At 34.3% G+C, this 13,510-nt stretch overlaps 1 protein-coding gene across 1 annotated transcript in view; it reads left to right on the top strand.

The window, feature by feature from the left end:
* LOC114191465 (pentatricopeptide repeat-containing protein At5g04810, chloroplastic-like) overlaps window positions 1–11,032 on the top strand; it is a 38,211-nt gene extending 27,179 nt beyond the window's left edge. Inside the window, exons 5-11 of the mRNA XM_028080637.1 lie at window positions 884–970; window positions 1,674–1,827; window positions 6,223–6,282; window positions 7,320–7,748; window positions 9,312–9,607; window positions 9,804–9,933; window positions 10,230–11,032. Of these exons, the coding sequence (XP_027936438.1) occupies window positions 884–970; window positions 1,674–1,827; window positions 6,223–6,282; window positions 7,320–7,748; window positions 9,312–9,607; window positions 9,804–9,933; window positions 10,230–10,784 (1,711 nt within the window). The 3' untranslated portion in view covers window positions 10,785–11,032. The remainder of the gene's footprint in view (window positions 1–883; window positions 971–1,673; window positions 1,828–6,222; window positions 6,283–7,319; window positions 7,749–9,311; window positions 9,608–9,803; window positions 9,934–10,229) is intronic.
* Window positions 11,033–13,510: the final 2,478 nt, after the last annotated feature.

The raw sequence follows: 13,510 nt of genomic DNA, 5'->3' as shown, positions 1-13,510 counted from the left end.
ACTTGCCCCATTAATTTGGGCTTGATGTATGGTTAGTAAGCATGCCCACTTTAGATGTGCTGAATTTTTGAATTTTATCTTAAATTTATGAACAATGTTGTTCAGACTACTCTGTTGTTCAGCTCTGATACCATGCCAAAGGGAAAAAAAAAATGAAAGGTGCCAATGATGATTCTTGTGCATCTCGTGTGACTAGTCCAAAACTATCATTTTGGTCAGTTCAGCAGTGCACTGGGATGAATCTTGAAAGGATAGTTTCTATTCCATTTTTTTCTTTTAGTGGAAAAACATTGTATTTATTGTGTAATGGAGAAACTGAATCCAAACAATAAAAAGTAAACTTTCAAAACTTCAGTGAACATATCCAGAATGGAATCGTAGCTGCTGATTGCCCCTGGACTTTAGAAATACAATGCCTATTTTTCCAGTTTTTAAGGAAGCCATAGACTGTATATACTTTATTGTGAAAGTTATTTATGTAGGTTAGATGCCATCAGTAACTCTGTCATTTTTTTGGCCCTTCTACTTTTTTCCCCATAAAAGCCTGGTAAACTTTAACGTTGCAACACTTACTGTTGTGCTCACTTGGTCTTCTCATCCCCAACCACCAAAGTGTGAAGACTGAAGTGTACTGCTATGGTTGGGTTTGTTGTTTTTCTCTGATGTCTAAGTGATTGGATATTTTTATCTTTGAATTTTCTGGTTTCTTCCTGATTTCTATTTTTTCATATTTAAACAACCTCAGTCTCACATTTCGTGGTGCTTGTGTGAAAGTTTTGATTAGTTCTATATGGGAAATAGTTTGATGGCCTGTTAATGAATGAGTTCAGATTAATGCATCAGTTTGTATCACGGAGATAACTAGTTGATGTTGTTTTGGAAGTGCTGCAGATCATTGGTTTAAGGAGGCAAAAGAGAAGCTGCCATCTTTAAATGCTGTCATTTATGGGAGCATAATTTATGCGCACTGGTAATCATTCATATTTCTTTAAAGGGTTCATTTTTATTTGCGTGATAGACCTTTAATTGTCATGTGCTGTAGGTATTGGGTAGATCATTGCTAAATGGAGAAATTTCCTCCAAATTTACTTTTGTCATTTCCATATTTTTCTTGTGAAACCTTTATCTGGGAAATAAATACTAATAGGTTAATTAAATTTCTAGTCCTTAAATTTGGGGTGAATCTTCTTGTGGTTCTCCAAATAAAGTTGATTTTTGTGTCTCAAATTTGAAAAAAAAATGGTTTTAGTACTAAATAATAAATTTGAGGGACTGAAAGCTGTTCTAAAAAATCATTTCAGCCCTCCAATTTAGTGTTTAGGGACTATAACCATATTTGTTTATATTTGAGAGACTAAACTGTTTTCTTTTTAAATGGGGACCAATATTAGATTTATCCTATATTTTGAAGGACTATAAACATAATGTTAGTATCAATATTTGCCAAGACAAAAAAAACTGCCGATCAAGTTGTCAGTTAATTCAATGTTGGGTAAAAAGTTAAACAAAACCAGTTAATTATTCAGTAGTGTGTTTAATGTTTCTGTCTATTAAGTTACATTTCTGTTTCTGTAAATTTCTAATTTTTGTTCATTTTCAAATGATTGCCATTTCTATTCAATTTTCTTCCTTCTTTTCTCTCATTGTTTTTGATATCCTGATGCATTTTACAGTCAGACATGCAATATGGATCGAGCTGAAGCCTTGGTGAGGGAGATGGAAGAACAAGGGATAGATGCTCCCATTGACATATATCATACCATGATGGATGGTTATACAATGATTGGTAATGAAGAAAAATGCTTGGTTGTGTTTGACAGACTAAAGGTATAAGCTCCTTTTAGTTTATCATTTTCATCACCAATAGTTTAGTCTTTCTAGTTTCTACTTTTGGTATGTATTGAAAATAAAGAAAATAGGGTTTGAGATTAATCTCCCTTGTGTATAAACCACACATAGGGTAATCTATTTATAATAGAGAGAGGTACAATTAAAAAGAGTAACTGAAAATAAATAGAGTAAATAGAAGATATTGTTTGATATTGTGATTAACAATATCTAACAATATCTTAATAATATCAAACAATATCTAACACTCTCCCTCAAGCTGGAGCATACAAATCGTATGTGCCAAGCTTGTTACAAATATAATCAATAGGCTTAAAGCCCAATTCTAACATGGTATCAAAACCAAGTTAGAGCCTATCCTAGTGAATTTTCTTGGACATTCTGTTTCACCCGATATCGGGCCGCTAACGGACCACCCACTAATTTCTTGTCCCACGCACGAGATGAATATACCTCGGCGTGAGGGGGTGTGTTGGAAGTCCCACATCGACTAAAGATAAGGCCAATTCACAATATATAAGTGGGTGCAATCCTTACCTTATAAGTCGATTTTGTGGGTTGAGTTAGGCTTATAGCCCACTTCTAACAGTATGTTATGTGTTTATTTTGTTGTCATCAATTGTATCTTTAAAAGAAATTGTCCCACACCATAAGAATGTTGAATACTATAGGATGACTTAAACATAAACATTCCAGATTGGGTAGGATTCTCTTCAAAAGAGGGTAAATGTTGTCTTGTGTTTTTTGCTGTACGCTAGTTTTTGTCTTACCCATTACTCACATATACTTTTCAAGATAACATTAGTGCTTTAGTGATTTTATAAGTTTTGTTCATTTCCACAACATGATATTCTTCCCACAGCAGCTATCATCTCTGTTTCTCATCACTTATAGTATTGAATCAATGATATTTTTGGACTTGAAGTATCAAAAAATCTCCCAGCCAGCCATGCTTTTTCCACTCTCTAGCGATAGGTTTTCACATAAGAGCAAGTCATGGAGAATCTTCACTCATCGTTGGTGCCAACCATTGTAGATTAGCTCACCTCCCCATGTTAGGCTGGGTCAGGCCTAGCCCAGATCAAGATGAGTGGGACAAAGTCAAGCTCAAGTTAAGGTTGGTCAGGTTAGACCGAGCTCAAGTGGGATCAGTGTCAGGCTGAGTCGTGTTGGACCCAAGTGAGGTTGGGTTTATGTAACATCCCAAATTTTCACATCCTAGAATCTATAATTAACAAAAATTACATAATTAGAATAGAACTTTTCATCTCTTATTTGAAATCTCAATAAATAAATAAACATTGTTTTAAAAACATGGAATTTATTGAAAAGGAAAAACCTAAGACTAAAATGCTCTCCCAAATATCTCTCAATATTAACCACTTTCTCTAATGTTGTGGATTTTCCTCAGCATCGATAAGATCATCTGCTCGTGTATAAAAATACGATCATTAGAGTCACATAAATAAAATAAGGGTAAGATAATATACAAACAACCAACCTTACATTCATAATTCACAACTAAACAATATAAAATTCACATTATATCCCTCAACCAACATTCTAACCTGACCCATGATCATAACCTAGCTCAAAACATGTTATCTAAGCAACAATGCAACCACTCATGATCTCGCACACAAGTTCAACACACAAATGGTCTGAACACAAGACATCGACTCGTACAAAACCACCTGATAAACTATTTCCGCAATTGTTACACCTTCTCACAGAGTTTTCAGCCTTTCGTGCGCCGAGAACTACGCAAATATCAGGTTCTCAACTACAACTCACACATGTAATTTACCAATCATTCACTCACCACTAGAGCTAGAACCCCTCATTGCTCCCAAAGTCTCAGACGAAGTTCACTCATCAATACTCTCTTGGAGAGACTCACGGGCAAAGTTAACCAGCTTTACCACCATGTAGAGTTTACCAAGAATGATGACTTGGGCCCAAGCATAGGCCCAATCACTAGAGGCATGATGAGAAGGATATAAGAGATGGAGCTTCAAGAGTCCAATGGGCTTCATGGGCTTCAAATGCTATTTTCATAGGCCAAGGAAGATATCAAGATTTGTGGGCTTGTCCTAGTCCGTTAGTGTAGATTTAAATTGGGCCAAGCGTTTAGACCATGCTTTCAAAATAAATTGTAAAATGTCTAGAAAGTAGATTGGACCATAACTCACCTAGCTTTTGAAATTGGATCCATTCAAGCCCAATTTAAAAAGCCAAGGTTGAGAATGTTGCTAGCTTGTCACATGTTGTAAATGATGCGAGGCGTGACCATGCCATGTGGCTAGTGATCTGAGAATTGTGGATCTAGGAGGTTAGATCTAGATCTAGGCACCATTTTTCAGCTTGCATTTACATTCAATTTCGGTGCACATTTAGGTTGCATTTGGAGCTTGTCTTCTACTATAAATGAGACCATCACTTGTAAAATCACTCTTGAATGTGTAAGGATATGTTGTTGAGATCACTCCACACTTGCACTTGAGAGTCACTTAGCTAAAGCTTCTTTTTGAATCTCCTCTAGCCTTCCTCCTCTAAGATTGACCCAATGTTCTTAGAGTTTCTTTACCACCACCGAAACTAACTTTTTGCACTTATCTTTTGCTACATCAAGCCATGGAGCCTCCTTGTTCCATTAAGCACGTGAAAGGAGTGTCATCAAAGAGCCCAAGACGTAACCTCTTGCTGAGAGACACACACACCCAAACATGTCAACAATCATCCTTTGTTGATACAAGGTTTCTCACACCACATCAATATGCCACCAAAACTCGTTATATATATTCTCAAATTCTCAAATAAGATACAAAAACAAGTTTAAACAAATAAAATAGTTAAAACAACTAAAACAGTTAGCTCACCTCACTGGATTGTTATTCCTGCTCTAACTCTTGATACTTTTGTGTTTCCTTTTACCCTACCCACTCCCAAACGACACTGTCCCAAAAATATAGACTATCCCAAAGCCCTTACTTAAGAAAAACCCTAATCACCACTTTAGGTCTTATTTGACATTTATTACTTTTCTCAAAGACCAAAGAAACAAGCTCAACTTCATAAATATTCCAAAATAAATTTTAGAAATTGTTTAAAAAAAATTGAACTAAACATGTTACCCAAGTACTCTAACCAAATGAATTATTTAACTTGTTTGATAATTTTACTCATCCCAAAAGTTATAATTTATTATTCTACTTAATTAAATTTTCTAGGGTCTTACAATTTAAGTCAAGAAAAGTCTAGTTGGATTAGGTCCAACCCATGCTAGGTAGGTGAGACCAAGTCGAGCGGCTGAGCCCTAACCTTGCAGTTAAGTTGCATATAATAAACATTAAGTATCAATTTACAATTAATATGAAATATTTGGGGATCCATCTCAATTTAAAATATTTTAAGGACTTATGCAATTCTAACAATATGTAGGAGTTAATTGAAGTCTTATTTTAATGTTATAGTGGGTCAAACATAGTTTCACCTTGGGGTAGGGGCTTTTTCAACCCACTCATTTGATGGGTTAATAAAAGAGGGCTTATTTTAGGAGTGGGATGGATTTGATTCATGGGCCATGAGTCAAATTGACAATTCCACATTTGAATATGGTGATTCAACTTATATTCGAATCTCTTAGAAGGTGAGTTTTATACTTAACTCAATCTCACAAAACTAGCAAGTAAGATAAAGTTTTGATTCACTTATATACTACAATTTGTCATATCTATAGTCTATATGAGATCTCGAATACACTCCCTCAAGCCAAGAATTAGACATATTGAGAATGAGACGTGATATTTCTAGGTAGTCCAATAACATTTCGATACTAAGTGACAAGATATATTAGCAAACCTTGTTAGGATAAGTTTTGATCTCATCTTAGAAGATGAGTTTTAGGCGTAACTCATTACTAAACTACCTTGTAAGGTGAGATTTACATTTAATGATATACTATAGTTGATCATATCAATAGTTGATGTGGGATCTCAAACACAATAAATTCATTATAGATTTTTTTTTTTTTTTTTACATTGTCCAGCTTGTTTCTCAATGAATTTATCTGTCACCATGCAGATATTAACAGTTTTTCTTACTATGTCTGTAGTTTTTAAAAGAAAAAGGTGGTAACAATTCCCAGTTGTTTTATTATAGTCTAGAGTTATTTCATCAAGTATACATGTACCCTTTAAGTTTTGTTTCTTAACACAATTGTCTCTGGTTTTTTTAAAAAATTTACCCTTTAATTTAGCCTGTGTTATATTACTCAGATAATCACTGATTTATTTGGATTTGGTATGTAAAACTGTTATGCATTGTTGCACTCTTCATTAAATGACACAAAACTATTTCTTTGTTTTGATGAAGGAATGTGGTTTCTCTCCATCAGTTGTCAGTTATGGCTGTCTCATTAATCTTTACACCAAGGTAAGACATAACATTCTACATTAATTGGATCATTTATATATCCAGTAGTTACTGCCTGATTTTCTTGTACACATTTTATTGAAGTTCCTATCATATACATTTATTTATTTTTAATAAAATGGTAGTGCTAAAGCATCACAATTTGCCATCCCAACTATAACACCACAATTAATAATAATCCACCGCACCCCAATCCATAAAATAAAGGATATGAAAACAATAATAGTGGGGGTATAATAAGGAAGTTAACAAATTGGCTAGCGAAAGTGGGGGGTATAACAAAAGAAGGTATATTATCCCACCAAGCACAGCTCTTTGAACTAAGACCAAAATTGGCTAAGCATATTCACTCAATAGTTCCCTAAAGATATGAGTGCGCAAACCTCATGTTTTGTCTTATCATGTGGATCATACCAATAAAATTCACATTATTTAAGGCACCCTTCATATTAAGATTAGTATAAATTTCAAATATATGGAAATATCAATTATTTAATGATGTTCTAGGAATGGGAAGCAGTGAGACTTTGGATGTTTGACGACAAGAGCTCTTAGGTTTAAACATCAAGCGTCAATCTACCAATTTGAACAAAAGTTGTTCATTCTCATGAAGAAAAATAAGCTCCCCTGCAATTATTAATCCTTTTATTTATCTGTTAAGTAAGTCTCTGTTATCAACTATTAATCCTCACTTTGATCCTTGCACTCTGTTATAATTATAATTAGTTTTTGAAAGCTATGAAAGTTTTGAGGAGTTAAACATTTTTTTTCTTTTAATTTTGTCAGAACAGCTTTTAAGCCTGTCATACTATCTTTGAAATACAATGATCCAATATCAATGTTTTCAATTCTGAATCAAATCCCTTGCAAAGCCCATGAAATCAATACTTGATAGACAATTCATTTCCAGCTAATAAACTGCCCATCATGTCCAATCTGTTTATATTTGATACCCAATTTTGGTCAAGCAAGTAAATGTATATGCCATCAGTAGTTCTTGCTTGTTGATGCCAATCTTTGTTATCTTTTTTTTTCAGATAGGAAAAGTTTCTAAAGCATTGGAAATAAGCAAAATGATGAAAATGAGTGGCATAGAACATAACATGAAGACATACTCTATGTTGATCAATGGATTCTTGAAGTTAAAAGATTGGGCTAATGCATTCTCCATTTTTGAAGATTTTACTAAGACTGGTTTGAAGCCCGATGTAGTTCTCTACAATAACATTGTAACAGCCTTTTGTGGAATGGGTAATATGGATCGCGCTATTCGTATGGTGAAGCAAATGCAGAAGGAGAGACATAGACCTACTACACGCACATTTTTGCCCATTATACATGGTTTTGCAAGAGCTGGAGAGATGAGGAGAGCCCTGGAGGTATTTGATATGATGAGGAGGAGTGGCTGCATTCCCACAGTACACACATATAATGCTCTGATTCTTGGCCTTGTTGAGAAGCGCCAGGTAACCTGAGGTTGATAAACAATTGTTTATTATAATAAGCAAATGACATGACTTGGTCTTTACTTTTCCTTACCTTTATATGTTTATTTATTCAATTTTCAAAAAATAAATAAAAATAGCCAATGAGCTAACTGTGGTATACTCAGTAGTTATAATGCACTTTCTAGAAAGGAATTAAATTCGCCTGAATTTGTTTAGTTTTAGTTCTTTCTTGAAGTTCTGGTAGCTGTAAACTTTTTAATTGATTGCTATGAATTTAAAATTGGCACAGCTGTTGCATACACTGGCTTCCATTGCTTCTTACTGTTATAAGATTTCAACAATTCTGCCTACTTGAAAGAATTGGGGAAACACTAAAATAAAGGCTAACCATTGACGATAAAAAGTGCTATCTCTTATTGATACTGAAGATAGCAGTCTCAAGAACTTATTCACATGGGCCATTTCTTACACAAATGTTCTTTAGCACTAAGTTACTTCTGGTTTTCCCGAGTATTTTATTGTTGCTACTCTTGGCTACAAAACAAAGTTGTTTGAAAGATTGTAAGGAAATTTCTTTTATGAGAGGATATGACCTATGGTCACTCTTTGTTCAGAGAATACATTTCACAAAGTGAGGGGTTTACTAAGAAATGTCACTCTGTCTATTGCCTATTAGATTGTCTATATAGATTCAGCATTTAAAAGATTTGGCAACAACTAAGGCACAATGCATTGATTTTTTACGGAAGATCATTGGTTCGTTTTACATGGAGAAACTTCTATTTATAGGCATCTTGAAAAAGACCGTTGAAGCTTGCATGTTGATTTTTTCCCTTGTCAGTACTTTAGCAGAGGATGATACCATTTTGTTTGATATCTTCTTTTGTTGCACTCAACTTAATATGCAAGGACAACTTTTCTTCTGAACATCTCTGTCTTACTAACAACAAATTAATCACACAAACTAAGGAAAGGTTGATTTACTGTTTTATAATCATTGTGGAAATTCGTTACTTGCATTTGGTGAAGATTAAATAGTAGCAAATGAAATTTGAATCTTGTGTTGTACACGTGTCAATAGCTTCAATTGATTTTATATTAACATCCTGTGATAGTCATCGTCTAATTGTTGTACATATGTGTGGTTTCGATGTCTATTGCTTTCATGTTGACCCTCTCTGATGGTCATCATTTAATCGTTGTATTGTACATACTCTATACTGTTGTATTGTACATACTCTAGACGATCTTGCTTTAACTGATCAAATCACTTTTAATCATAAGAACTTTTATTTTTTTCTTAATACACACTTAGAGAGACTATGATTAGCTTATCAAAATTTATTATTATTTCTAATCATCCAAGCCATGGGTTGTCTAGATGAAACTATTAATCGATGAGGATTATACTCTTCAACGAAAGGTTGTCTTTTCACTTATCAAACTGTCTCTGTCTTAACAAGTTCTTGCTTAGTGTGATTGGATTACAATAGATATTCTGGGATTTTTCTGTTAGCTTTCTTGTTTTAGTGGTCATACATTATGTAACCTTTTCTGTAAATAATGTTACATTTCTTGCAGATGGCCAAGGCTGTAGCAATATTGGATGAAATGAATCTGGCAGGCATTGGACCGAATGAACACACATATACAACTCTTATGCAAGGTTATGCTTCACTGGGTGACACTGAAAAGGCCTTTCAGTACTTTACCGCGTTGAGGAATGAGGGTCTGGAGATTGATGTCTATACCTATGAGGCATTGTTGAAGGCATGTTGCAAGGCAGGCAGAATGCAGAGTGCCCTTGCAGTCACAAAAGAAATGAGTGCAAAAAAGATTCCAAGGAACACTTTTGTCTACAACATACTAATTGATGGGTATGAATAAATTGCATCTGACGATGAAAATTGAAGTTTTCATTTTGTCTAACATTTATTTATGTCTGTATTCTTGAATTATCTTTTTATGTTCATATATTTTTCGATGTCTTCGTGCTTGGAATATTTAATATTTTTATCCATTAGCGGCTTCACAACTTGCGCTGTATTTTAGTAACTTTGTTGACTTTCTTAGTTGGGCTCGGAGAGGTGATGTCTGGGAGGCTGCAGACTTGATGCAGCAAATGAAAAAAGAAGGAGTTCGACCAGACATCCATACCTACACGTCTTTTATAAATGCTTGTTGTAAAGCTGGAGATATGCAGGTATGATGAATTTAACTTGTTAAGTTTGTGATTACTTAAAGTGGACTAAAAGCAAGGCGACAAGTGTATTCCTTGCATCTTCATTGATATGTTTGGATGAACTTCTTCATAAACACGTTTGGAAGAAGAAAATAAGAAAAAGAAGTTAAAATTAGCTTTTCCAAACGTTTGTTTTTAGCTTATGAAATTTTAGCTTTAGAAAAATTTTCGTTTTTCCCTAACCACCTTAGGGCATGATTTTGGATGGTAATTTATTTATATCACCTGTTAATCAGTTTTTATTTTCTTCCTGCCAGAAAGCAACTGAGATTATCCAAGAAATGGAAGCATCTGATATAAAACCAAACCTTAAAACCTACACCACTCTAATAAAAGGTTGGGCACGAGCCTCTATGCCCGAGAAAGCTTTGAGTTGCTTTGAAGAGATGAAACTAGCTGGATTGAAACCAGACAAAGCAGTGTACCATTGTCTTGTGACATCTTTGCTATCAAGGGCAACCTTTGCTCAATCATACGCATATAGTGGCCTGTTGTCTATATGTAGAGAGATGGTAGAGTCTGAGATGACTGTTGACATGGGAACTGCGGTTCATTGGTCAAGATATTTACGTAAGATTGAAAGAACAGGAGGAGAACTAACAGAAGCCCTACAAAAGACCTTTCCTCCTGATTGGACCTCACATAATATTCTTGATGTCACTAGTGAAGCAGAAACTGCAGATCTTGAGATTGATGATGATGATGAAGATGAAGATGATGATGATGACGACGTCAAAGATTATAATGTCAATGGAATCAACAAAGATGATGATGACATTGATGATGAGAATTATGATGATGTTATTTCATAGTCACACAGTTGATAGTTTTGAATGATGTATCGTAAAGGAATCGGCAGAATGTCATGATTGGTGCGAATCGTTTAGGTATTAATATTTTTTTTCTTTGATAGAAATAGGAAAAATAGTAATTTTGTTGAATCCCCTTCCCGGCACCCAGAAATTACTGTGAATTTTAACTAATTTTGTATTCAATCAAAAAATCATGTAAGATTTATGCTGATTGTAAATAAATGTATAAAGCCCTTATTTTTCTTTTATTTAAATTTTATCTGTAAAATTAATTTAATCAACATATACTAGTTTTAGTATGTGACATGTTTAAAAGAAAGAAAAAAGAAAGGGAAAGACAACTTGCAACTTGTGTTTATCTCTTCTTCCTCGCAACGCTCCCTTCCACCATCCATTCTTCCTTTTCATTTCTTTCAATTTTATCTCCAAATTTTATCTTTCAGAATCAGATCGTATCCCATCGTAACGGAGAATCATTTTGAACCCATCGAATTTTTTATTAGAGTAAGTTTTTATTTATATTATAAAATTATTCTTCTTTCAGTTATTCTACCACATACTAAATTTTTGTCAAGTTTGAATATTTTGTTTTAGGTCTCTAATAGTTGTCGTTATCAAATAGATGTTAATCGTCCATAACAACTGTATAATATATAAAACATTAAAACTAACTTAAGTCGTCCCCCGATGAAGTTGGTGAAAGAAGTCACGTAGAACAATTTCTTATGATGCTTTATATAAAAGGTGTTAGACAAAACTCTAATAGAAAAATGGGGCTTTTGAAGAAAGCAGTAAATTATGCAAAATGGAAAGACCTAAACAAAGATGATGAAGATAGGTTGATTTTCTAGTTTTCTCATATTAGGATTTTTCATTGATTTACAAATAATTATCACTCAATAAACCTTTATTCAGATTTTGAATTAATCAAAACAACTTCTTTATTAATTTGTTCAAGTTTCTTACTTTTAATCTACTCGATTACAATAAATACTCTTTTCTAAAACTCTACACGTGCATACATGCTACTATGTATAGTCTTATCTATTTTTTTACCTCTTTCATTAAAAAATAAGCGAATAAGTCTTAGTTCCTACCTTAACTCAGCTAAGACTCCACTCACCCTTCATAGTCAATACAAAACTTTGAATATGACTATGATGCTAAGTCTTAAAGCTATAAGACTTAGTGAACTACTCGTCCTCAAACAATCCTATAAACACAAACAAGAATTCAAAAGGAATAGATTAAAGCAAATTTGTTTTGACAAGAATTAAAAAATAATTCATTCATTACACTTAGTCTTAGATTTATGAAATAGAGAGAAAATAGAGAGAAAACTAAACAAATGTAATTGATTTTATTAACATGTGGACCAATTGAAGTGTGTTGTACAATTTGGTATTTATAGATAATTACACATATTGACAATTGTACACTAACATATACTAGTAATCCCCTCAAACATAAGGAGAAGATTTTTTTTAAACTCAAGGACAATTTTAAAAAGATTTTTTAAATTTTTTTAAACTGGAACGAGCAATGACTTGTTGCTTTCGTGACCACCATGAGATCAAATTTGTACCAAGAAAACTAGCGACACCCAATGTAGAGCGAAGATCATCAACAGTCAGAGGCCCACTCAGCATCACGAAAAACATACGGTGGGACAAATCGAGTAAATGATGTTGGCTGAAAGTGCAAGCCATAAAATAAAGTTCCCTTTAGGTGCTGTAAAATTCGTTTCACCACATTTCAATGAGAATCAAGAGGGTTCGCCATGAACTTATAGACTTTATTGATAGTGTTTCGGGTATAGGGATCAAACATCTATCTTCAACACTCAAATTACTCTCAAGTCCTTTTGCTTGGTGTTCTTCTCACCTAACTTGTTTGATCCTTTCTCTAATTTGTTCGATCCTTTCTCCTATTCAAAGTCTTCTTCTCCTTCCGTTCGACCTGATCGGACGGTCGGGGTACCTGTCTAAAAGGCTCCGATGCTTAAGTCAGTTCAACGTCGATCAGCGGGTTGCAATAAATGCGAGTTAAAAGGGTTCTTACCAACCTACCTTGGGCCTCTATTTATAGTTTTCAGTATGGGCCCATGATTAGGGTTTCCTAATCATGACCCAATTATTTTTTAAACTTGATTACTAACTTGTTTTACTTTAATTCACTTTTCACTTACTAATCCAGTTTTGGTGTGGCTGTCTAACCGAAGGGTCGTGCATCTTGTCGACTGTCTTCGTAAATGAAGATGTCTCCAGAGGTGGAGACAAAGTTCAACTGAAAATACACGCATGGAGCATTTGGTCACGAGTCCCCTTAAAGCACTCGGGAGAGATTACCACATCAGCAGTCCAAGGGAAGATCCACCTGTAGCGGGCGGCTTGGGACTGCTTGTCCTTGATTCGCTCGACCAATGGTCCGGCAGTGGGCCATATAGTATAGATAGCAAAGCTGATTTTAGGCGGGGTAATAATGGGATACTGCAATGCACCAACCATTGACCTATATAAGGATTTGCAAAGAGATACGCACCATATTTAGATCATTTGCAATTAGAAACCATATGGGAGTAGAAATAGTATGAGCTTCAACTAGATGAGTCTTGTGAAGAAGATCACGGATATATTTGGATTGAGGTGTCATTATAATTGAACTGTCTAGAAAATGCTTGATTCCAAGGCCAAGAAAACAATCCAGATGACCAAATTGTTTTAAAG

This window comes from Vigna unguiculata, chromosome 7 (genome assembly GCF_004118075.2).
Source record: "Vigna unguiculata cultivar IT97K-499-35 chromosome 7, ASM411807v1, whole genome shotgun sequence".
Lineage (NCBI taxonomy): Eukaryota > Viridiplantae > Streptophyta > Magnoliopsida > Fabales > Fabaceae > Vigna > Vigna unguiculata.
The sequence above is the reverse complement of the archived record's forward strand: the minus strand, read 5'-3'. Positions and strand labels throughout refer to the sequence as shown.